Source organism: Xenia sp. Carnegie-2017, unplaced genomic scaffold (genome assembly GCF_021976095.1).
Source record: "Xenia sp. Carnegie-2017 unplaced genomic scaffold, XeniaSp_v1 HiC_scaffold_24, whole genome shotgun sequence".
In the NCBI taxonomy this organism is placed as follows: Eukaryota; Metazoa; Cnidaria; class Anthozoa; order Malacalcyonacea; family Xeniidae; genus Xenia; species Xenia sp. Carnegie-2017.
In genome coordinates this window covers 2509117-2535977 of record NW_025813487.1, presented here as the reverse complement: position 1 = coordinate 2535977, position 26861 = coordinate 2509117, and the positions used below count along the sequence as shown (strand labels likewise).

General features: G+C 38.9%; 1 protein-coding gene and 2 long non-coding RNA genes across 4 annotated transcripts; 2 read left to right on the top strand and 1 right to left on the bottom strand.

Moving 5' to 3' along the window:
• Window positions 1-1338: 1338 nt before the first annotated feature.
• On the bottom strand, window positions 1339-26556 carry LOC124451581. Of its 2 annotated transcripts, none has more exons than XR_006950549.1 (3): window positions 26425-26556; window positions 12840-12845; window positions 1339-1350 (listed from the first exon to the last, which is right to left on the bottom strand). It is a non-coding gene; the product is annotated as an uncharacterized LOC124451581 (long non-coding RNA). The 2 variants fall into 2 exon arrangements; XR_006950550.1 differs by lacking the exons at window positions 12840-12845; window positions 26425-26556 and adding exons at window positions 11834-11835; window positions 25947-26026.
• Window positions 5024-10016, top strand: LOC124451582. Its single transcript, XR_006950551.1, has 2 exons — window positions 5024-5183; window positions 9812-10016. It is a non-coding gene; the product is annotated as an uncharacterized LOC124451582 (long non-coding RNA).
• LOC124451527 (alpha-(1,3)-fucosyltransferase 11-like) lies at window positions 18667-20570 on the top strand. Its single transcript, XM_047002184.1, has one exon. The coding sequence runs from the start codon at window positions 18723-18725 to the stop codon at window positions 19917-19919; it is 1197 nt and encodes a 398-aa protein (XP_046858140.1). The 5' UTR covers window positions 18667-18722; the 3' UTR covers window positions 19920-20570.
• Window positions 26557-26861: the final 305 nt, after the last annotated feature.

Sequence of the window (26861 nt, the reverse complement as noted above, 5' to 3'; positions counted from 1 at the left end):
AATTTCCACTTCCTTACTAAAAGGTATCCAGCCCAATTTTGAAAAGAGTAGAAAACTTCTATCGCGTGTTGAGGCATCTAGAATTACGCGAGCTGCTCTCTTTTGTAATTTTGTAATTTGATCAAAGTTATCTTTTGTTGTATTTTGACCAAACACAGCTACCAAACATCATAGCAGATTTAATAGTGGCATTATAAAACGCAATGCGCCCATCCAATGGTAGATAATATCTTAACTTTTTAAAATGGCCAATTCGTTTAGCTAATTTGGAACATAGCTTATCAATATGATTTGAAAAACTTAGGTCTTTATCTAAAATTATTCCCAGAAGCTTCTGGTGGGAAACCTGCTCTAACATATTCCCATTAATATTAACACACAATAATGTAGATGAATTTACCAGTTTCTTTGCAATTCTTTTACTAGTGATAAGCATAGTTTTTGATTTTGTAGAGTTAAGCACCATTAAATTTTTATTTGCCCACGAGTTCAAATTAGTTGTATCCTCTTGTAATATGCGTTCAATAGAGGAAACATCTGAGTAATGATTAGATTTAATAAGAGTGGTATCGTCAGCAAAAATATTCGTTGAGGCGTTTTTTATCGATTTAGGCAAATCATTAATAAATATGATAAACAACAGGGGGCCCAAGACTGAACCCTGTGGTATACCACGATCAATAATAGTTGTAGTAGAGGAGACGCCATTCACTGACACGTATTGATACCTGTTTGACAAATATGAGTTGAACCATTTGATGGAATCAGTGCTAAGACCACAGGCTTTAAGTTTACCCAAAAGTAGTTTATGATTCACCATATCAAATGCTTTTTTAAAATCACCAAACAGCAAGCCACTAGGATTGTCATTATCAAGATCAGATAATATCTGATCAACAATTTTAATAAGAGCCGTTTCAGTAGAATAGCCATTCCTAAAGCCAGATTGAAGAACATAAAACATGTCGTTGGATTGAAATTCGCGAACCAAACAATTATATACATGACGTTCAAGAACTTTGGAAATTATTGGTAGCGTAGAAATAGGTCGATAATTATCTGGATCTGTAGAATTTCCATTTTTAAACAGGGGAAAAACTTTGGCTGTTTTCTATGACTGTGGAAATTGACACGAAGTAATACAATGATTGAAAAGCTTTGAAAACGACGATGAAATAATTGGGGCAGCAGTCTTCAAGATCTTTACACTAATATTGTCTGGACCATTTGCTTTTGATGAGGGAATATCTTGAATTATTTGAATAACCTGCTCAGCACTTATTTCAGGAATATCTAAACTCAAATTGCCAAAAGATAAAAAATCGTTATCATTTATAACAGTGGTATCATCTAAAAGATTAGAAGCCACATTTGCAAAGTGCAGATTAAACGCTTCAGCAATTTCTTTGTTATGATGGAAAAGAGATCCATTAAATAAATTCCTTCACTTGAACGGGATCATTTGTATCACCAGAAAGAGATTTGAGTATTTTCCAAAGCTTCTTAGGATTTTTACGATTTTCAATAAGAGATGACTTGAAATAGACTTGTTTGGCTTTAAATACTGAATGATTGATTTTATTTCTAATTTTTCTAATTGACTCCCAGTCTTCATGGGAACGAGAGGATTTCGCTTTTTTGAGAAGCATATCTCTTTTTCTCATCATTGAAGATATATCATCAGTAAGCCATTTAGGCTTATTCACCTTTTTAATGCGCTTAGAAATTAATGGGGCATGTTGATCAAGTATATTATTGAAGAGAGAGTACCACATAATTACAATGTCCTCAATATCATCGAAGATAAATGATGTATCCCAAGGAACATTTTGCAAAGAACTCCGAAACTTTTCTTTATCAAAGTTTTTCATATCGCGATAAGCCATAACAGTATGCGTTTGCATAAATTTCCCACAAATTTTTTTAAAACGACGCAAGCAACATACAGATAAATGATCAGAAATAAAGATATCAGCAGTCGAGCAATGAGATAAAAATTCGGGTCTATTTGACCAAATATGATCGAGTACTTTACCACTGATTGGACATGTAGCATCGATAATATGTTGTTGAAAAGATAAGGATAACAAACACTTAACCAAGCGATGATGCTTGGAATAAGTGTCAAGATAATCGATATTAAAGTCCCCAAGGATTAACGTTTCTTTACCTTGCATGGAAGCATTTTCGATATTCATACCCAATCGAACATCGTAATTTTTGTCGGAGTTTGGTGGACGATAAATGCCACCTATAATGAGACTTCTCTTCGACTTAAATGGGCACAATTCCATCCATAAAACTTCCAACTTGATTGTTTCCAAGTCATGTCCTCTTTTAGCAATTAAATCACGATTAACATATATAGCAATACCACCACCATTGAAAGTTTTCGAAGTACTATTCCGATTCCTTATATATAAGTCAAAGCCAGGTATATTAAACAATTCAGTAGAGGTTTGTATATTCAAAAACGTTTTATTTATAATCAAAATATCCAGACGTTTCTCGTTATAGTCATGGCCAAGGATTTCAATTTGCACTTGTTCAAACTTTGTTTCATTCAAACCGTTTATATTCCATTGGCCTATCCGAAGGCCACGACTTGGTACACTAAAACAACTATTTCCTTGCGGGGAAGACACAAGATTTTCTGCAGGAACCGGACCTGGATTTAAATGAATGTCGCCATCCAATGCCAGTAATAAATAGCGATGAAGCAAAGATAATATTACAGACGCCATTGCTTGTTTAGACATCACCACAATTGCACAGCCAAATTGAAAGTTACTTGATTTACTTGATTTGTTCGGCGTAAGGAGCGACACTTTATTCTTCATATTTATAAAACAGGTTTGAGAATGCGATTTTGCCACATAAAAATAGTTTAAACAACGATCACTACTGTTATCCAGTATTTGATGAATAAAAATATCTTTAAAAATTAAACACCAAATCAAAATAAATAAAACTGAGATGTAACTACACGAAACACGTCTAGTCGCCATATTGGAGATACATTGTTTCTGCTAGGATATATCTATTGGACAAACAGAGAAATGCTTAAATTGCTCAGTGGAGATTCCAATGAATTCAATCCGGAATCATATGAAAACTTGAGGCAGTACAATGAAGAAGATAGATTAATATCATGATGAACATCGACATTTAAAAGTTCTTTTGCGTTTGAGATTAACTGCAGAACAGCCTCTTCAAGCTCGAACACTTCAGTAAATCGCAACGTAGTATGGTAAAGGGAATCAATACGAAAAACGCAAAAATCCCGATCTGGACTTAATTCGAGGTCAGCATTACAACCCAAAATAGAGTTGCGAAGGAGTCTTACAAAGTGTAACCTGTCTGCCATGTTTTAGGGTTGTAGACCATTGAGTTCTATAAAACCTGGAGGGGAACTGTCAAAGTGCTGAAGAACATTCATCTGATGATAAGTATTAAATCTTTTCCATTTGCCAAAATCATTTAACGCTTGGCTGAATCCGGCTACCGGGATCATGTAAACAGCCCCTAAATTTTCTCCTATTGTAACTGAACACCTGTATATATATATATATATATATATATATACAAACCGTACGTCCTGTATCCCAAGTGCAGGAGTCACCATTTTAATATGGTGATAGCCGTGATGGCACATTGTATATACACTTTGTTTATATAAAAACTATGTATATATATGTACAATTAACTGGCAACTTCTAACTATGTCATTTTTTCTGATGATGTTTTTAAATAGAACCAAAATATTGCTGCGTAATTATTTGTTTTATAACTTTGTGGTTACATTATGAGTTACACTAGGTTACACTATTTGAGGTTACAAGATGCCTTTTACGGATTATGGTTATTATTAACTTTTTGGTTCCAATCAGTTTTATGTCTCTTTCCACCATTTTATCATATATATAGTTGTCCAAACTCTTAGGCTCCATATTCAGGTCATTTATGTCTTAAGAGTTGGAGCTGCTAGTACCAACATATTTAGTGTTTGTATTCGATAAAAATGGCACAGGTTTTAGCCACACTAACTTTTTCGTCCTCTCTTAGCTTATGGACAGACCTTTTGTGTTCACTATTCAATAAAAACACGATTCAATTAGCAAAATTTTCATTTTGTGGCAACTTATTAAAGTGCCATAGTCACGTTTGCTGCTGTGGAGGTTTCAAATTGACGTAAGTTTCTATGAAGGAAACAAATGTTTCCGCTTGGTGTACTTTGCAAGATTTGCCGATGTTCAATTAAGAAATAAAAGATGTTTATTGTGGAAATATTAAAACCGAGGAGACCTTTGGGAGTACTCGAAAGAAGATCAGGCAAAAACATCTTTACATTTCTTATATAAAATAACAATAATGTAAAAAAAATAAATTCAAAGCAAAGGTTTTAATATTTCCTATAACATGTATTCATGATTGATTAGCAAATACTCTTTGATGGATTTAATTGATGAGGCTCAGCTATCAACCAATCAACGCAGGCGTTTTATTGTTTTTATTTTATATAATGCAAATTGAGTTGTCAGTTGTCATTCGGGGAAGAAAAGAATACGAACTTGATTTATTTCTTCCACTATTATATTAAAGTGAAATGAATAAGGAGTGTTTCGAGGAGAACACACTGAAAACTAAGATGGAAACCATGTTGACGTAATTTCTTATTATAGAATATAAGATTTTTAGATGAATTTTCAGGCTTGCGATAGCTAGTTCTTGTGGAAACGACCGCATGTAGTGATCCTAACATTACGAATAATTTATCTATGTAAAAGTTTTATCTTAACTTGACATTCATCACTTGCAGACTATTAGAGAGGACATAAATTCGAGAGCTTAGATCAAATGGGTGAACTACAAATGTAAAAACCGCTGCCCATTTACTGAAATTCACTGTTTTAAATTAAAAAAAATTCTTGCATGGTAGCAACAGTTGGTGGTAGCATAACTAATTATTTGCCAACAAATAAGATTCGTTCAATTTCATCAACATTCTTTCTATCTTAGCAACCTCCAGTGTTTGGCTGCGACTCTACGTCTGCTACGATAAGGAGCTTCACAAATTCTAAAAGCAATCGCATTGAAACAGATAGCATCACCTTTCTCGAGAATTTTTACGATATATTGGCAAATTTCTGATTTGAACAAGCTCTTCACTCCTCTCGACACAGGTATGCCTGATTTAAACAAATTTTGCCATATATAAGTAGAGAAGTTTGTTCAAAGAACAAATCTTTTTAATTGTTTGGTTTCTGATGTCTGATAAAATGAGTAACAAAGCGTTCAAAAATATACTGGCGGTATTGCAAAAGTGATTCTTGTTGCTCTTATGATAGCTACTAAGTTCGTCTATTCTCACAGGATAAGATTCGCACCGTTTTAAATGTCACTATTTTTAGACATGGGATTTCTTGAGAAAAACTGCTGTGATGTGAGTCATAAAAGGTCCCTGTTAGTGTTATATATTTTCTATCAACCGAAACTTGTACTTAACCTTCTAAGGGCCATATGTAGTGAAATGCATCATAATATAACTACTCCATGCGGTCTACGTTAAAGAACTCGAGATTGACAAACTTTTAGGCGGACACACATAATGTGTGTAGCATCGTTTTATGACTCTCTTGTGGCCAGATGTTATCTCAATTCACTTTCGTTTCGTAGTTATTGCTCGCACAAGTAATGGCCTTTAAAGACAGTTTTTCATTACGGTCGCTTCTCCCACGAGTGTGAAATCTGTTTTATGAGAGCGTTGGCCGCCCGCTGGATTTTATTTCCATTATTTTCGCCAGAGATGGCGGGAAATTTAAGCAAAACATGGCGGTTCTAAATAATCGACGACGACTTTTTCTGCTAATTCTTTTAAGACGAAGATTAAGAAAACAAAAATACAAGAAAAGATTTTGGGTAAGGAATATATTACAAAAAAGGAAAAAAAAAGGAGAATACCATACTCTAGTTGAAGAAGCTATGCTATATGACAAAGAATTTTTTTTCGTTTGTTTCGTATGACTCTTTTCAAGTTTGAAGAATTACTGACCTTGGTTGCACCAAAAATAACACGCTGGCATGCAAGAAAAGAAGCTATTGGACCTGCAGAAAGGCTTTGCGTCACTTTAAAATATTTGGAGACGCCTTTAGAACTATTGCAGCAAGTTACCGTGTAAGTGATACTGTTGCGGGACGAATTATAGGGGAGACTTGTAAAGCTTTGTGGATTGTTATGGCAGAAAATGTTTTTTTATCTGTTCCGAGTTCGTCTAAAGAATGGCTAGATATAAGTCAAGACTTTGAAAGAAGGTGGAATTTCCCGAACTGCGTTGCAGCGATTGACGGTAAGCATATCATTATCTAGTGTCCTTCACGAGCAGGATCTATGTTTTTTAACTACAAGAAGTTCCACAGTGTTGTCCTGATGGCATTTGTGAAAAAAAAATATCAATTTACGATAGTTGATGTAGGCGACTATGGACGTCTAAGTGACGGTAGCGTTTTTCAAGTAGCCAACTTGGTATTGCTATGGAACAGATCAAATGAAACCTTCCACACTCAAGACTGCTACCTGGGACCAATATTAGTGTATCATTTGTGTTTGTTGGAGACGTTGCTTTCCCTTTTAAAAATTATTTAATAAAACCCTATCCGAGGTAGAGATCCAGATCCCCGAGAGAATTGCAAATTACTGGTTCTCCCGTGCAAGAAGAATTGTAGAAAATGCCTTTGGCATTGCCACCTCACGATTCAGACTTTTCAGACGAGCAATTACGGCAGATGTTGACGTTGCAGTGCAAGCTACAAAAGCAATTGTAGCTCTTCATAACTACCTTATGGCTGACAGTTGTATTCCAAGTAATCCATATTGTCCACCTGACTTTATTGACCGTGACTGCAATGGCTCACTTAAACTAGATGGGTGGAGAAGAGAGAATGTCAATAATGGCGGAATTCAGGATGTAACACATATTTGATCCAATAACTATTCAATGCCATCAAAAAATATCAGAGACTGTTTTAGAGATTATTTCAACTCAACAATAGGTTCTGTGCCATGGCAAGTATGGGAAACTATTGAAAACTTGAAGGCTGTTCAATGAAGAAGATGGATTAATATCATGATGAACATCGACATTTAAAAGTTCTTTTGCGTTTGAGATTAACTGCAGAACAGCCTCTTCAAGCTCGAATACTTCAGCAAATAGCAACGTAGTATGGTAAAGAGAATCAATACGAAAAACGCAAAAATCCCGATCTGGACTTCCTTCGAGGTCAGCAATACAACCCAAAATCGAGTTGCGAAGGATTCTTACAAAGTATAACCTGTCTGCCATGTTTTAGGGTTGTAGACTTGTAGGTAAAACAACTGGTTTATTTTGTTTTCATTATTAACGCACAAAGAAAATAAATTATAAACAAATTATAATGTGATTGAGTAAAATTTGGTGTTTTGCGAATCACTAATAATGTTACGTCATCATAATGGAATGTTCAACAACAAAATGAGTTTTAACAGAAATTGTACAGGAAAAAAATTCGATTATGAAATTCCAGAATGGAATATGATCAAGACAAAATGCACATTGCATAGGAGAAAATGCGAATTAGTAATTGAAAATATAGCAATTAATTTTGGGGAGATCACCCTCCATAAGTTTGTGATAGAGCTTTTTGTTATCATATCTTTATAAAAACAAGTCCTGTCCAAGTTTCCACATCATTGCCTAGAAGTCAATCATCTTTAGAAAATGAGTTGATGTAACTAAATTTCTCACGCACAATTCACCACGACACGATGTCCTTTGGCGTAATTTTATTTATTATAATTATCCGACAGCCGATAAATATATATATAAAGCCGTCAATGTGTCCGTGAAAATGCAAAGCCATACGGCTTCAGTTTATCTTACCCGTCGGCTTCAGTTTATCTTACCAGGTGTATTTAGGGCGTGGATTCAAATACTTTCTTCTTATTAGTCTGTTTGCTCGTCGAGGTCTCGTTGCTTCAAGGTCAATTTCTTTGAGCATTGTTTGAAAAGTCAAATAACGTACTAGCACGTTATACTTAGATTGCAAAAGCCTCCAAATACCTCTATATCCAAGCATAATACCGCATTCATTGAGTTCTCGTAAAATATATTGTCTGATACGATCTTCATTAACAACATTCCTGCGTCAACGCAACACGTACAGTTTCAACTTATTTAAAAGAACACTACTTGAATTAGAAGTGCTATGGAATTTATGGAGTAAACTCAAAATAGTTTACTTCTGGTTACGTTCGTGTATTTCTGTTTGTGTTGTGCTTCTGTGCATGCATAAAATAACCTTTTATAAAGTTAAGTAATGGAAGCTGTTGTTTTTATGCAGTAAATGACCGTAGCATGTTGAAATTTAGCAAATATGGAAGGAAGTTTGAAAACGTGATACTCTATCGTTAGAGATTAGACTTTAAATTGGTATTGGTGAAACATAGTGTGTCTTTGTCGTAGACTCGTAGTGCAAAACTTTGTTACTAACCAATGCTAACTCACGGTTACGTATTAGCAACAATGAGATGGATGTTAGTAACGTTAGTAACGTAAAGTTTTGAAAAAGTAACAAATGTTTAATTTATGCACGCCGCATGATCAATTACTAATGAATGAGTTAGTGGTCAAGAACTACTTGTATAAGAGTTTGTATGCACTTCGTTTGCCAGAAGTAATTTCAACTTGAAGTTGTAAAATGACCACGACAAACAACATGATACATGTGCCAATTCTTCAATCAAGGACGAAAATCCTAAAATGGACACCCCACTAAAATTGCAATGTCAACATAGTTTTAACTTTCAAAAACAAAAAGAAATGACTTTTCTGAAGTTCTTGACATGTTTAGAAGGTTCACTTTAGGGGTGGACATGGGAGGAAAAACTTTGCATAACATCAATATTTACTGAGAAAATTACTATGTACCATCTCAAGTCAAATATAAAGTTTACATAAAGTAACCAATATTCTAGTGGTGCCACTCCATTGAATTTTTCGTGCCACGCATATCTTATTACGCATGTGATTACCCTATTGGCAGCCTTTAAATTTCATTGTGTGAAAATTAGGATTGACAATATGGCAAACGGCAGCCAGTAAACTAACAGCCTGTTCACATGAACCCTGTAACAGCGATTCAGCGAGGCGTAAAATGATTTTAAGTCATTAAAAAGAGTTAAAGCTTTAAGCGCAAAGGAAGAATAGCATGGTTGTATTTTCTACACTAAGGACGCTAAATTTTTTTTATAAATTATAATTGCGTGCAGTTGATGTTTGCCATTTATTCATAATTTACAATGGTTTATTCAATAACAAAGGTTTTTTATAATAAGAACTGACTTATGAAATGAAAATTCATTTAGAGTATCAAAAATTGTGTCGTAATCATTGACATTCCATACCTGTCTTAGATAGGTGATTCTCTATTCACGAGTTAAAACTTGTGAAACTTTCTAAGATATAGCAGCAGTCCTTTGGAATTTGACTAATCTCAATGTTATCATGTACTCTGCATGAGGTTCTTATTTATGTATTTTTATTTCTATAACACTTGTTTTTGTCAGTGATGTATACTTAGTTATAGAATAATACTGTTTGTTAAAGGAGATCCTGACTAACTCTTCATCTTCGTTCGTTATTTAAATGTGTTTATGTAACAAAACTCATATGGATAAAAAGTTGATTTTTCAATAATGTATGAATTAATTATGATCACCATTTTTTAACTGATATGTAGTCGCGTTTTTTATATTAAATTTCTCATCTTTTGTTAGGTACGTAACATGTAAAGAACTAAAGCAAGCATAATTTTGTCCACACGATCGTCGTATATGAAGTCTTATTTTTAAAACGAAGGTAATTTTACGTAAGTTAACCGAGATTTTGTATTTACATTTCTAACTTAGCGAATTTGATACCAAAGCATTGCGTAGTATGAAGTATGACTATAAACAAATCAATGTTTATTTCCATTCCAAATGAAAATCGTTTGAATGATTTTATATGTGACTTTTAAAGCTATATTTAATACCACGACTGGAAAGTAGGTTTCATTTTTGTTTCAAATTATCCACTATAAAAATTGCGGCTTTTACACGAAGAAAAGGTTTGATAATAAATAATTCTGAGTCAGTGATGCGGTTGACATTTTACAGATGCTATGTCATAATGAGTAGTATAGAGACCACCGGTTCTGGCGCACTTCACCCCCTGACAGTCTGCATACCCAAATCTAAGCGCCCCAGCCCTAGTTCTCTTACACAGTACGAAGTACTGTGTATACATGTGTCCCGACAAAAAATCGCACCGGTCCTGGGGCACTTCGCAGTTTGAGAAGGAGTATACACAAATCTAAGCGCCCCAGCCCTAGCTCGGGTACGTGGTTCACATACATAGTAAGCACACAATAAGCACATAGGTCGGCACAAAAATCGCACCGGATAATCAAGGACCAAACTCAGGACAACGGCAGGAGCCAACGACGGGCGGCCCATCCCCAGTGCCCGCGCAGGCGCCCGTCGGGGGTCTATTATTTATTTAGAAATAAATTCTCACATATTGTATATCCAAACATTCGAAAGCCATGAGGCAGAGCAAGAACAAGTGTGCGTGGTTAATAAAGCTCACCACATGTGGACGAAGATGCATGGGTGAATACTGCGGATTTTATATGAGGTGGTTAAGGAAAGGCGGGCGACTTCCACAACCATGTCGTAAGTGTGGGGTCGTAACACAGGCAGAAACTATCCTTTGTAAAGCCTGTGGTGCGAATAAGGTGCAGCATATGTTTGTTTATAAACAGAAACAAGCAAGAAAAACGTTTGCTAGCGTGCTCGCCGGATTAATGTCGACATTTAGAATTAATTTTGATTTAGAAAAATATCTTCCCTAACGCATACTAACGAAATTTGCGATACTCGAGATGGATACTGTCAATAAACTTCTGCAACTGCATGACCAAGGTGTAATCAGCGGACACGCGCTAAACGCTTCTCTTAAGGCTCTTCAACCGCCCGCTGCCTCAACACCCACGCCAAGAAATGTCACTCCGCCAATCTCCAAACCGTGCGAGCGCAGCCCCGTCAAGTCGACCGATGATGAAATTGATGCACACTTCGATGAGCTTCTGGCTGAAATGTCATTGAGGCGCAGACCACAACGCCCCACAATGGCTCCTCCCTCCCATCAGCCACGGAACTTAAGTGGGATAAAACCTTCAACTATCATCTGAGAGCCTGGAAAATACAGGTGCCGAAGGGGCACCCCCCCGAACGCGACTTGATGGCTTTCATCAAAAGCGCCCAGCCCCACATCGAACACAAACTTGTCGAGGAGCCATTAGCTCTACGAGAAGTTAAGTTCCAGTTGGCGGTAAAGGTTGAGCTTCGGAAGGATGAAGTAAATGGTACTGAAGTGGTTCAAGCACCAGTGTTCCGGACAAAGCAGATCACGCTGCTACAGGCGCATGAGATTCCGCAACCCCCACATGAAGCTTTCCAAACTATCCATGAGAGATTGGAAAATTCACTCGGGAAGGGTCTGGTAGATAGTGGATCGTGTCAAAACACTCTGGCTTGACATCGCTCACTACCAGCCTTTATGCGAAGGCTCATACCTTCTTTTCCCCACCGCGGTCAAGAAAAAGAAGGCGATCGTCAACGTGAAAAACAAAGACGACGACCACCCCCGCTGGTCTCTAAGGGCAGGGCTGTTTCCTGCAGCTAAAGACCCGCAACAACCGGGCAAGTATCCCACTGAAGACGGCCTTGACTTTGTGGGGGTGAGCGCACCCACACCGCTCTCCCAGCTCGAACGAGTAGAGCGTCAGAACGACCTTGCTATCAACGTGAATGGTTGGGAAGGCGGCGTCGTTCCTTGCCGTGTGAGCAAAGTAGAGAGAGCTCACAAGATTTTGAATCTCTTCCTCGTCTCGGATTCGAAAAATCATGAGAAACACCACTACACTTGGATCAAGGACTTCAACTGCCTTCCCAACCGGTAATCAAAGGATAGCCACCGGCTGCACTTCTGTGAACGTTGCCTTCACGGCTTCACCAGACAGGATTTGCTTGAAGACTATAAGCCTGAATGTCGAGGCATCAACCAGGCTGCGGTTGCCATCAGAATGCCAACTCACGGAAAAAACGATAAAATCACCTTTGAGAACTACCACCAGCAGCTAAAAGCGCCCTTCATAATCTACGCCGACTTTGAGAGTCTGGTCTGCGAAATCGAGGGCCCCGCGCTTAATCCTGAAAAGAGCGGCACCCAGCCTATAGTCGTTCGTTCCGACGGGGAAACGCAGCCGCCGCAGCTTTACCGAGGGCCTGACGGGACCAAGCATTTCCTGGATGCGATCCAAGAAGAAGAGCGTAAGATCAAGACAGTGTTGGCTAACCCTGAGCCTATAAACATGACAGGAAAGGACTGGGGGAGCCACAAGAAAGCCACAAACTGCCACTTTTGCAGCAAGCCCATCGAAGGCGATTCTATGCGAGACCACTGCCACATTACTGGCAAGTACCAAGGTGCGGCCCAAAGTGAGTGCAACCTCAAGTTGCAGCTCAGTTCGAAGACGACAACCATACCGATTGTCTTTCACAACCTGCGAGGCTACGACAGCCATCTCATCATGCAGACTATCGCAAAGACTGAAGGGAAGGTCACCTGCATCCCCAACAATGCTGTGAAATACATCTCGTTCAGTATCGGCCAGCTTCGATTTATCGACAGCGCCCAGTTGATGCTCTGATGTCTGGATAAACTGGTGGAAGCCAGCAATCCGCAAGACATGCGCATCACAGCAGACTTAGAGCCGAACCCTACGAGGCGTACCCTCCTGCTCAGCAAGGGGATCTACCCCTATGAATATATAGACGGCTGGTCCACATTTGACGAGGGGTCCCTCCCACCGAAGGAGGCTTTCTACAGCAAACTGTCCGTTAAAGGCATTACCGATGACGACTATGCCCACAGAAAAATGGTCTGGGACGCCTTCGGCTGCACAACCTTCGGCGACTACCACGACCTCTACCTTCGGACTGATGTTCTCCTCCTCACCGACGTCTTCGAGAACTTCCGAAAACTGTGCCTCGAGCAATACAAGCTAGGCCCAGCCCCTTATTATACGAGCCCGGGCTTAAGCTGGGACGCTCTCCTCAAGCACACGGGGGTGGAGCTCGAGCTACTCACTGACATAAATATGCATCCGCTGTTCAGCACAGCCAACAAGAAGGTGCTGGGAAAAGGAAGGAAGAGTGCGCTGGGGCGCCTATCGCTGAGTTTTTGGGACTCAGGCCCAAAATGTACTCTATCCTGAAAGCCAAAGGTGTTAAAAAGCGTGACAGGATCCCATCATCTAAGCCGGCGCTTTTTCGGTACCAAAGGGCACCACTTGGAGCTCCTCGCGCACAAACGTGCCCTTAGGTCAATCGCTCAAAAATACAACACGGGCTTCTTGCCCTCAACTCCAGCCCGCTCGACCTGGTGTTAGGTCACACTCCAGATAGGATCGGTCGCCCTACGCCGTTCGCCACCTTCGAGGTCAACAGGCGCATACAAATACCGCAGCATAACATCCGATGGCAAGCGTTGCTCTTTGAAACCAACTGGACGAAGCGCCAGCGCAACGGGTTTAGCCTTAACGCTCTTCTTCCGAATCACAAGGGAGGGCTTTTCGCCCGTCAAACGAGTAGTTTCATTATTGAGCGCTTTATTCACCTCAGGTAATTTTAATACCCATTCTTTGTTCCGAGTTCCAGGCTCAGCCAGCTCGCGGTTATACTGATAACCGAACAATCGCTCCGCCAAAGTTCGATTAAATCTTTCTACGATCCCCTGATCCCTATGAACTCCGACCCTACCCCGTCAAATCACTTTACACAGCCTCGCGGAACTCCGAGCCAGGGTCGACTTGTAAAACTTAAGGCCATCGAAGAGGCCCACGGGCATAAAAAGACTCTAACGCCTTCCCAACCTGGGTTGCTGTATTGTGTGTGATTGCCTGGGCCTCCTTATACCGACTTGCTACGTCGAAGACCGTCAATGCGTATTTGAATGTGCGTCTTCCGACTCGATCGTGAAGCAGAAAAAAGAGATCGGCCTAGTGGATCTCATTCGGGGTGCTGATATCAAACTTAGGTCGTGGAATAGCACTTCGCGCTGGTGCGGGCAAATAGATCAGCCAGATGGCCTGTTTTGTTAGCCATTCATGAGCCACATCATCGCAGACGCCAGTCTCTTTAGCCAGCTTTGGGATAGCAGCAAGGCCCATCCAGTACCCTGCAGGACTGTAGTAGACCTCTGCGAGGCGTTCCTCAACGCTTCCGTCCGTAGAAACGCGACCATGCTTTGTCGGAACGACAGCTTTGACATTACGTGTCGTAGGCGACTTCTCTTCAGCTTCGAAATCGTCAGGAACACCGCCTGTGGTCAGAGGCATATAGTCGAGTACCTAATGGTCATTAGTTAGAGTGTCTCCGCCGAAAATTCCAATTAATCTTTTTAAAAACCCCTCTACAGAACCCTCTTCTATAAACAACCGCCCCGCCAGAACAGCCGTTTCTCGACTCTACACTGCAAACGTATTCGTAATCATGGCCCGCTTGTTAAAGGCCTTCAGAAAATACTTGCGCAGCTGGGGCTCTGTATATGTATCCTCAATTTCAGCGAGCGCACGTCCAAAGCTATTGAAGACAAGCACATGCGTTCCAGTACAACAAACAGTTAGCCGGTGGTGCCCCCCTTCGACCGGATCATGGAGGGGGTAGATGTTGTCCGTGTTGCTGATGCAAAACTGCCCATTGTGGAGATGTGGTAGGCTGTCGCAGCTACAGACCCTAACGAACCGTTTTTGGTCTCGCTCGGCCTTTAGGAGGCGTTCGATGTCAACGCTCGAGATCGGGTAATCCATTCCTTATACTGAGCACAGCGGGAGGCTGTTGAGAGTCGCCACCAGGATGGCCCTTTACGCGGAGAATGCCGCGATCCTTTCGCCCTCGGTGCGCTCAGCTCGCTGGGGAGAATGTCGTTGACAGTACCTTTGGCGCGGGTATTCTTAACGGCAACATGTCTCACCCCTCCGACGACTACCGGGTGGAATATGTGCCATCCCGCGAGCATCGACGGGTGGTGCAAAAAGATTTAGACTGGAAAGACTCACAAGACGACGAGAACAATTCGAAGAACACGCGCAGCGCCAAGGTCGACAACAAGACAGAAGACAGGAGCGTCGAAGCGCGCAGCGCCTAGAAGAACAGCAGGGACACGACGGAAGACCACGGAGCAAGAGAAGAATTGCGGTTTGGATGAATTCAAGAGCATGCTCATGGATGCTGCAAAGAGCACGGGCAAGAGAGCAGCGAATCGTGCAAAATCGAGGGCCTTTCTAAGTTGAAATCATCAGCCACAAGTTTGACACCCAATGTCCTTGCATCGGCGCCCGCTGCGGCTTCACGTTTCCATTCGCCCATCAGCAACAGCATCTCCCAGGTCTTGCGGGCCGCGTCCTCGACCCCGACGAGCGCCTACATTGGCCAGTCGTTAAACATTTAGAGCGGTGCATATCTTTCTAAAAAAGATTTTCGGCTGTCATTCCCCGCCCCCGGGTCAGTCGTCCCGACGCCATCACAGGTGCCCGCGCCTTCTGTTCTTCCAAGTGTTATCGCGCGCGATACTAGCACTGGTGACGACAAATACTCCGCTATCCCCGGGCTTCAATTTCACAAAAAAGAATGTCTTGACGAGCTTCTGCCTTTACTCAAAAAATAGGGGGCAAAATGTTTTGCTCTTGGGTCAGAGGAATATGGGCAAGAGCTTCTTCATGAAACGGCTCTTTCCTCACGTTCGTCCAAAAGGCTGTACGTCATTTCGAACACCTTCGCTGATCAATATATCCAACCTAACACGGTCTTGAAGCATTATTTCGTCATGCCTGAATCGCTCGAGGATACGAGAATAGAACCGGAGTCCTACGTCATCATCGACGACATCCGCGTCATGAATCTCAAATGTGGAACACAGAGGGAGTGCCTCTATAAGTTCTTTACGATGTATAGCCATCATCTGAAATTGAACGTCTTCTTCCTCTCCCAGAGCTTCGACAACATAAAGGACATGAAGGTTAACACAACTTTCTCTATCTCTTCCGATTCACGGATAAGTCGAACGTGACCAAGAATTACAGAAAGAAGTCTTGAAGAAAAAGGAACATATTCGAGTCCGGATCGTCGATGGTCTCCTATAGCGACTTGAGCGAGTGCCGGATGGTTATCTATCGGCCTTCCTCATCCTAAAGGCGCGGCGGTCCTCCAGTTTATCGAGAACCACCCCGAGCACATTATCAAACGCGCTAAGTCCTCTCTAATTGAGAAAAATCTGACCAAGAATTAAAATTAGAGAAAGTAGTTCAGGAGGGATATCACCAGATTCTTGAAGAAAATTGAACATATTCGAGTCCGGATCGTCGATGGTCTCCCACTGCGACTTGAGCGAATGGCGGATGGTTATCTGTCGGCCTTCCTCATCCCAAAAGCGCGGGGGATGGAGGTCCTCCAGTTTATCATAAACCAACCCGAGCACATAAGTCCTTTATGGAGGTCTTGGTTTATCTCCTGAATGGGGCCCAAGCAAAGGGAACTGGAGCATCAAATCGCCACCGGGATTTCATCTCCTTCCTGTGTAAAGCATTGCAGTATATACTAACCCATTCCTTTGCAGGATCTAACCCATCCAAGTTGAGCTTGCTGATTTTAAAAAAAACACCCAAGCGTAAAAGAGCTCTATGCCTTGTTCAAGGGCAACCCTGAGCTTCTCAATGAAGAGTCAGTCCTGAGCGCAGTCAAATCCAGGTTGCTCAACTATTCTGAAGATACAGGCCAAGTTCGCGACAGCGTCGCTGATTTCCGTTTGAAAAACTAACTCCTGGCGGTCATTACAACCGCGCCTTCTCCAGACTCGTAAAGAGGGGAGTTCGATCGCTTGCTGCTGCTCGTCTTTGGCCGCTTTCTGGCGTGCCAGAAGATTCCGAGGCCTTTCAAAAGCAACTATTTCACTTCGCGTGCGCAGCTGGTACAATTGTTTACGGAAAACCCTCAAGGGTTTGAAGCCAATCTTAGGCAGCCTCAAGCGGATCAGGATATGCGTGTTGCCATCGTGGCTGACTATCGCGTGCTTGCGAATAAAGTAAACCAACAGTTTCTCAGCAGGTATCCCTTTGAGGTGGTCGCTATCGCCATAGTTGACTTCGGCCATCCTCAGTTTCGCCTGATGAGGAGGAATTTGCAGGAGATCAGACAGCATGCTCTTACGGTACAAGGGTCAGGACAGAAGTTCGGTGATTTGGCGGCCTTGCTTGACACCTACTCTAAAACACCCGAGATCAAATTTATAAATTATGGTCGTCATTTTACGCCTGGAAGCGTCAGAGTCAAGATGACTAGCGAGGCTGGCTTTATCAATGCGCTCCTCATTAACGGGAGCCGCATCACTAGCAAGTGTGTTGCTACATTGAACGCTCGAGGCCTTGTTCGCAAGATCCACTGAGCTTGATCCCTATATGGGAATACGCTTTGGACTGCCCCACCCGTACGCAGCTGGAGGTTGTTCTCACCTAAGCTCAGGCCGCCAAGCGACTTTAGTATCATCGTTCCGATAGAGCTGCGACGATGGTGGGACGCCCTTCTGCGCGTATTACTCTGCAGGCGGAGAGGGGGGCCGGCGTATGGTCTACGCTTGGCCCAGTTCTCAGCTCGAGTCGAGTGCTTCGCTTGGGGATCGCGGCTGCTGTAAACGATGTTGCGACAGTCCGGCTGAAAGTGAATGATGTCGAAAAGACAACTTTCGAAGTGCGCAAGCCACGCGGGCTGGTTTCAGCTTTCACAGTTTTTAACCCTGCATTAGAGATTGACGCGGGGGCCATTATTGGGTTTTCTTCAACATCTTCTACCGTAGGTTCGATAGTGACATTGCTATTGGAGCAGTATGACTTTGTGTGAGCCATTCGCGCCCCCTTCTTCACCTCTGGTGTCGACGGCGCCTCTCTATCCTACGCTGCCTACTGCGAGCGATGCTGGAAATACGTACCGATTACAGGAGATTTCAGAGTTCGAAACAATTCAACTGACTCTTTCTCGAGTTTAGTACACACTCCGCGATGTCCTCTTCTTCTAGCACGAAGCCTTTCCAGTTTTTCTTTCTTCAGTCGACATTTTCGTAACGAATATGGGCGACTTAATTTCGTTAAAGCTTTCACGTGCATGACAATTATGATGACATTGTACGTCCATTTAATTAGCATACAAGTGAGTGGTAATGTCAACTTTCATCAAGCCAAAAACCTTGTTTGCTAGTAATAAGATGTATAATATATGCACGTGGCTGTTTAATTTTAAGAAAAGATTGTAGCAAACATAGCATGCTCATGTTTATAAAATGGAGACGTTTTGTCAAATCATGTAAGATGCTTATTGCGTTGTAAGCGAGTGACCATTTCATTAATGTTTTATTGATATTAACAACATTTCATGAAAATTTGACATTGTTGAAGACAGAAATATATCTTTAACTTTTTGTTACATTTTGTCACATATAAAACTTGCTAACATGTTATCACATTTTCTTTTTCAGTTTCAACTTGGATAGATATAGGTTTTACGAACATCTCGATCTACTCTCGCTTACGTAAATATGGCCACTTTATTTCATAAGGGATGTAGTATGCAGTTCCGCATATCCATCGTTTTTTTTGTTGTGGGTTTTACTACGATCATCTATCTTTACAAAAATGAGTTTGTGATAAAATATGCTCCTGCATCTGAAACTACGTTTACTCATCAACCTGGAATAACGCCTACCAATAAATCTGAAACAACGTCTACTCGTCAACCTGAAACAACGTCTACTCATCAAATTGGAACAACTTCTACTAATGAATCTAAAACAGTGGCTACTTATAAGTCCGAAACAACGTCTACCATTGCAATAAATACAACATCATCTCCATTGCGAACAGGTAAAATAGTTCTTTTGTTTTGGAGTAAATTTTTTGGTGCTTCACCCGCATCCTTTGAAGTAAACTTGCCAAAAGGTGACAAAGAAGGCGAATGTCCTGTGGCCTGTGAGGTTACATCAGACCATCAGCGAGCTAAAGAAGCAAAAGGATTTATTGTACATTCAAGAGATCCATATCCTCTACCTCCATCAAAAGATGTTCCCTGGATCCTAACGGGTATGGAAAATCCTGTTTATACTCCTATACTTTCTGACGGCAACTTTATGTCACAGTTTCAATTGTCGAGAAGCTATCGACTTGATTCTGATTTTCCTACCCCACTCTTCACAAAGCCAAATTTAGATCCACCGGTTCCGTTTGAGAAAAAAACGGGAGGAATTATTGCTACTCTTTCCAACTGCGAAGCTGTCAGGACAGCGTATATAAGACATCTCACGGAACATGTTCATGTCGATTCCTATGGTGGATGTTTACATAATAAAGATGGTATAGTAGGACGCTGGGCACCAAATTTTAGAGAAGCAAAACAAGATTTGGAAAAATTATACAAGTTTGTTATTGTGTTTTTCAACCAAGATTGTGATTACTATGTTGATAAAAAAATTCTTAATGCACTTAACGCAGGTGCAGTACCTGTGGTGATGAGCACGGATAAAATTAATGATTTTTTGCCTGGAAATCTGAAAAATGCCATTATCAATGTCAGAGATTTTAAGTCTCCCAAAGAATTGGCGGAGCGACTTAAGTTTCTAATGAACAACAAAACTGAGTATAATAAGTTCTTGGAATGGAAAGTAAAAGGCTTAGGTCATATTAACGACACTGTGATTGGAAGATTTTGGGAAAGTAAATTTTCCATTTCATTTCATTGATTTGCACAACAAAATTTTGTAAATACAACTAACGTTGTGTTTGGTGCGCATAACCTTTCTGTTTTTTATTTTATTATGTTGAAATTTAACAGCTGGAGACATTACGCAAGCATAAGCTTCGCAGAAGTTGGCAAACATCAAATATCTATCGTCTGAGAGAATACTACACTGTGATGAGACTTGATGCACTGTGCTTGTATTTAAACATTTAAACCAGTGTTGATATGTATGTAGCAAATTGTCATTATGTAACCGTGCTTATCTCACCTATCGTTTATATTATATTTCCTAAATTACGTTTGTACTCTATAGACCATATATTCCTCTCAAAGATATTATTCAACAAGGCATGACATGTGAGTTCGTAATTATTGCAAGTGAATACTAGTAACTATTCTTTGATACAATAAATTTCACACGGGTAACAACACGGACTAATTAACCTAATGATACGAGATACGAATATACTGGATTCGTAAATTTAATGTGGAGAAATGAAGACATGTGGAGAAGGATTTACGGCAATTTACACGATGTACTTTGGGAAACTATGGAACAATTTAATATTTTGATAATATTACTTTTTGTGTCATATCGCTCAGTACATCAGATTGTATTTTTATTTCATAATAAAAAAAAATCGCCCGAAAAGTTCCTGCTATTTGCCTACGAGTCCAAGATTTGGGGTATACCCCATACCCTTCTCTCAGACGTATTGGCCCTGATTGTGCTGTCTGCATTGGATTTTGAAATCCTGCAACAGGACCTTATTGCACTAATTCCATGTTCACTTGTATACATATTTTTAAAAAATACGGAGATTATTCCTCCGTTTCTGAACAGATTTGCGACCACACATAGCGTATTTAAATCGTTTCCACCTGTCCACACGTATGCACAAAACCGGAGAAAATTCAATACTTGTAATCTCTTAGCATGTGTATTTACTTGTAATAAGGGATTCTTCAAGCTTTTGCATCATCAAATTTGTTAATTACTCAACGATTTATTATCAAAAACGTATAGAATACAAACGAAATACTAAGCTTTAATAGCTTACGACTGCATGTTCTCAAATTCAGTCACATGACCATATCAATGACGCATGCGTATTTAAATCAATAACTAATTAATAAAATAGAGACTTTGTCGTGGTGACAAATCTGAAAATCGTTCTAAAGATCGCAAATACCATTGTGAATGGTAAAAGTAATAATTTAATAGTGAAATTAAACGACATAATGCATTTTGGGAGACCACTCCTTAGATGTCAACGTCTGCTAAATGAAAATTTAAAATCTACCGATATTTGTAAAGCCAAGAAATAATGTACGTCATCTCCAAATGGGGAGATGACTCTCAAAACAAGGATAAATTGAAAACATAATCCTTTTGTCGGCAGAGGACGAGATTAGTTAACTTAATCAAAACAGCCTCCATGACGCGTACTTAAAAGAATGAACGGCATTTCTTAATAATTCTAAAATTGTCGTCGGAAAAAGAATCAGCACAATGGGAGTTATTGAAGCGACGTTTACCTATCGCGGAGTCACATTAAACTAAATTATTTTTCTTACAATCACGTTTTGGTTGTTGTCTTGATGGAATCGTTCTATTTCTGATTGAAGTTGGTACATGATGTTTGATCCTATCACCTAACCTTTGAGAAATTATACCTTTTTTCACAAACTCATCCCTCATTTCTAGAATAAAAAATGGCTTCGCCACCTAACAAATTAAAGATTGCAGAAAATGGATCTAGTTTAAGTAAACTTTTAATCATTAAAGGAACCCAAGCCTTAAAAACAACATTGCAATCTTTATTAAAGCCATCAAGTTTAGCTGGTAAACTTAAAGATCCCTCTGCAAAGAAGACACTAACATCTTTGAAATTTAAAGTCATAAAGAATGAGCAATGGGATCTTCTTTACCCGTCAATTGGTGACCCTGATATTGAAAACTTTGACATCACATTATTAACTGTCTTATTGCGAAATATATGTGGTCTAAAAGCGCCATTTAGAGGATGGGATAGTCTTCCTTCCTCTTCAGATTCTTCAAACTCAGCAAATATTGCAAGAATAAAGTTTTATCGAAACGAAGTGTACGGTCACATAACTACAACTAGTGTAGATGATAGTGAATTTGAGAACTTGTGGCAGGAAATTTCAAAAGCATTGGTTGGTTTGGGTATTCAACAAATTGAAATAAATGAATTAAAGAAAGCTCCCCTCACTCTCGATGAGGCAACTTATAATTAAATGTTAAAAGAATGGTATAAAACAGAAGAGCAGTTAATCGATGTCACTGAAAAAATCAAAGAAAATGTCAATGTAATAGAAAGAAATGTTGTAGAGATGAAACAAGAGATGGCAATAAAAGTTAGAAACTAAAATGAGGATGTAAAGAAAACAAAAGCTGATGTAGCAGGAGTAAAAAAATGTTACAGGAGAAAATTATTACGTCTTATTGCGTAACATATGTGGTCTAACAGCGCCATATGGTGGATGGGATAGTCTTCCTTCCTCTTCAGATACTTCAATCTCAGCAAATATTGCAAGAATAAAGTTTTATCGAAACAAAGTGTATGGCCACATAAACACAACTAGTGTAGATGACGGTACGTTTGAGCGCTTGTGGGATGAAATCTCAAAAGCATTGGTTGGTCTGGGTATTCAGCAAATTGAAATAGATGAATTGAAGAAAGCTCCACTCAGTCCTGATGAAGTAAAATATATTGATATGTTAAAAAACTATACTTGCATAAAAGAGGGTGTAAAGAAAACGAAAGCTGATGTAGTAGGAGTAAAAAAAATGTTACAGGACAAAACATATTCAGACGTCGAAAAGCTTGGAAAGTGTAATTTCAACGGTCTTATAAAAGATCTTAACAAGAAATACCTTGAAGGAACTAGACAATGGTTATTTGAAAAACTCGACACTTGGTTTAACGATAGAAGTGAAGATGCTTCTAATGTCATGATTTTGATTGCCGGTCCTGGTGTTGGTAAAAGTGTGTTTGCTGCTGAGTTGTGTCGACGATATTCTTAAAAGAACAAACTTGCCGCTTCTCATTTCTGCAGATATAATAAATCAAATTATAGAAATCCTCGAATATTGATAGAATCATTGGCTAGTAGCATCTGTGATACATTATCAGATTTCAAATCTAAACTAAATGAAGAATTACAGAGAAACAATTCCAAAGAATCGATCACCGATGCATTCCTTGTTTTATTAAATAATCCATTGCATTCATTGGAAGATCATGTACCAATGCTTTTGGTTATTGATGCCTTAGATGAAAGCCAAGTTGATGGCAAAAGTGAATTGTTGGAATTGATTGCAGAAGAGTTTGACCGATTGCCTAAATGGATTAAAATCTTCATCACCAGTCGTCCAGAACTTCCTGTTCAAAAGGTGTTGAAAGATATGAATCCTGTGGAAATTACAACTCGTACTCGTGATGAAAACAACGAAGATGACCTGCACAAGTATTTGAGACATATGTTGAGTGATTTGCCGAAAAAAGATAGTTATGGTGCTTTAGAGTTAATGGTTAAAAAATGCGAGGGGTCATTTTTGTACGCTTACCATGCACAACAGAGTTTGAAAAAAGAAAAAACTGAGATATCTGTTGAGAATATTAAAAAATTGGTTCCTACTGGTTTGGGTAAATTTTACACAGAACAATTCAAGAGATTAAATAAATTATTGAAAGGAATAATTTTATCAACACACAAAACCATTATTTCCGATAAAAACTTTACGGAATGTCTTGAAGTGTTGGTGACTTATCAAAGTATTTTGCCTTTGTCTTTTCTTTTTCAATGTTTAGGTTTTTCTGATGACATGAAGTTTAAAGATCGTATTAAAATACATGAAGTGCTATCTCAAATTTTGCCAGTTTACGATGATTATTTGACCGTGTATCACAAATCTCTATTTGATTGGTTAAAATCAGATGGTTATGAAGAGCATGAGTTTACAGTTGATATAAAAAATGGACATAAGTTCTTATGGCATGCTTGTGAGAAAGTGTTTAAACACATCAAGTCGATGAACATTTTTGAAGATCAGATGAACACTGCTATGATTAAATATGCTTTAACGAATGGAGTCCACCATATGATAGAATGTGGCGAAAATGTTGACTTTAGCTGGGCAGTAGATGTGAAAGTGGTTCTTGCGAATTTAATGGTTGTGGAAGGCAATGACATGTTTGCCATTAAGTTTGAATTGCATGAAATCATCAAGGAACTACAAACTTTCTTGAGAAAAGATGTACTTGAGGAACAACTATTTCATTTGCTTATGGTGTTACTGACAATGAAATATGACTCATATAAGCAAGATGATAGCTTAATTTTTTTACAAATTATTGCAAACAGAATTCATGGCAGTAACGAAAAAAGATTATTGGCAAGGGATTTATTGAAACAAGGAAATTTTGTTTGGTTTGAGGATTTAGACTCAACATATTTAACAAACCATCATCATTTGACTGTCTCCTTACGTGCTAACGTTACATCTCTTTGTGTGTCGTCCAATGAAGAATTTCTTGCTGTAGGATATGAAAATGGTCAAATATCTATTTTTGAGCTTCCAGAATTTACAGAAAGATATATTCTTGGCACTGTACTTGATGATTCAAGGCTGAAGGAATGGGACGAGTATGCCAAAATTGCATTCCAATAGCCTTCTATCCAAACAATATACGGTATAACTCCCACAAATTTCTTTTTGTACGTGGAAACATATTTTGTTGCTCTTTTTCACCTACCGGAAACAGACTGGTAACTAGTGATGGATCTACTGAAGTAAAGTTGTGGGACGTTAACAATGGACGTTTGTTATTATGTTTACAGTCAGATGATGTCGTTAATCGTTGCTCTTTCTTAGATTCTGGTTTGTATTACAGCAAGATTTGATGGAAATTATTCTAAAGAAGTGTTCACTGCATGGAGTTCATTAACTTTGAAAGAATTGATCGACGCTGCGTTGTTGATTGACTACAATGCGCCGATAAATATTCAGAGTTTTTTGTTGCAGAATTCGTCGAGACTTCGTATGTTTTTCAATTCCCAAAGGCAATCAATATTTTCCCACTACCATCACATTTAATGATAACACACCATCATCGTGATTGTATTTTTTATCATACAAACCAAAATGGAAAGCTTTCTGAAATCACTCAGTTGACAAAATACAACGATCAAGGAGAAATCGAGTTTTGTTTACCAAATGTTGAGTGTCCATGTGTTTATAGGACACTTAACGAAGTCCATCCCATCTCGTTTAAGGAACTTTACGTTGTGCCGTATTTTACCAAACTTAATATTTTCAAAACTGATCATCTTTGGAGACCTTCATTTATCTTTGAAAAATTTGAAATTAAATGTTGTTGTTTTTCACCGGATGGATCTTTTTTGCTGCTTTCGCTGTTGGTGACCACGTCAACATTCATATTTGGAGCATTGAACGCTGCACTATTATTCAAACTGTCCCAATGCAACTGAAGAATGCATTAGGATGTTGGTGGTCAGATGGTTTACTGTGGATATGGAATGGTTCTTATGAAGATATCAACTTCATCTAAAAATGTTGTAGATTCTACTCAAGCAAAGCAAGTTAACATTGGATTTAGACCTAAGAAAATCTTAACATTTGGTGATGTCTTAGTTTGTATTGACGAACAAGATTTTGTTCAAGTTGTTAGAATTACCAAGGGTGAGATACAATACAACAAAAGACTTCCTGTCGACAGTTTTGAATTGAAAGCAGCAGCTGTATCACCTGATAATTCTGTTATTTTAACTGTAAACAAAACGAATACACATTATGGAAATGGGGAAATAACAACAATGAACTTTACTTGAAACCTTGGCATACTGCAGAAATACCCATAACGTCTTTTATTGAAGAATTTGTTCAGGAACAGATAACTGGACTTGTTGTAATGTCCATTGCTCTATAAGTGATAGTAACCAAGCGGTCATTGCATTCTTTTGAAGACGACTATTTTACCAGAGAACTGGCATTTATGTAATTAATGTGCATAAAACAATGACGTGAGTGCGATTTTGCATAGTATCGATGAATTTTATGGTCTAGCACAATCGTACATAAATCATATTTCATTGGTGAATCTTTTGGCATACTGTTTGCTGTAGATTTAAAGATTGGTGAAATATGCGCTAAATTTGAAGATACATATTCACAGCCTGTTATAACTATGCATTCAACACAAATATAATAGGGGATACGAAATTAAATTTTAAAACTCAATGTTCCTGAATAAATCCACTAACTCAACCTTTTTAGTTATATTAACTTAACTAACATTACATATCACTTAAAACGAACATAAAAGTTCTTTATATCACAAAAGGACAGTTATTTATGGTATCAACAACGAACTCAAAAATATTACAGAAAAAATTGTCCATATTCTTTGTTTTAACAGTGGAAAAACTGTCAGTTTTAAATTATGTAAAAATATCACGGACAGAGAGAGAGATTAGTTTCTTGTTATGTCAAGTAAAGATCTTTTTCATCCTATGATTCCCGTCAACTTTTAAATTTATATTTGGAGAATTCAACACTGTAACATTGTCAAAGTTGTGATGAAATTGAGAATATCACACAAAGATGTTGATTGTCGTAAGGATGGTCGCTTGTTTTACATGACAAAATTACCAAAAGTGAGAAACCTTTGATCTCTGAACGAACTTTATGTTGATGGTTTACTTTTTAATACAAATGTATGGTCAGATAATTTGGTTATTTTTATTATATATTAAACGTTCACTACATAGAAATGAAAGAATGTCCACAACTCATTCATTGTGAGTCATTTGACAATATGTTGTTGTTGTAGATGAACCTTATTTTGTTTAAATTATAGAGTGACTTTCTTTGAACATTCTTTCAAAAACTGTA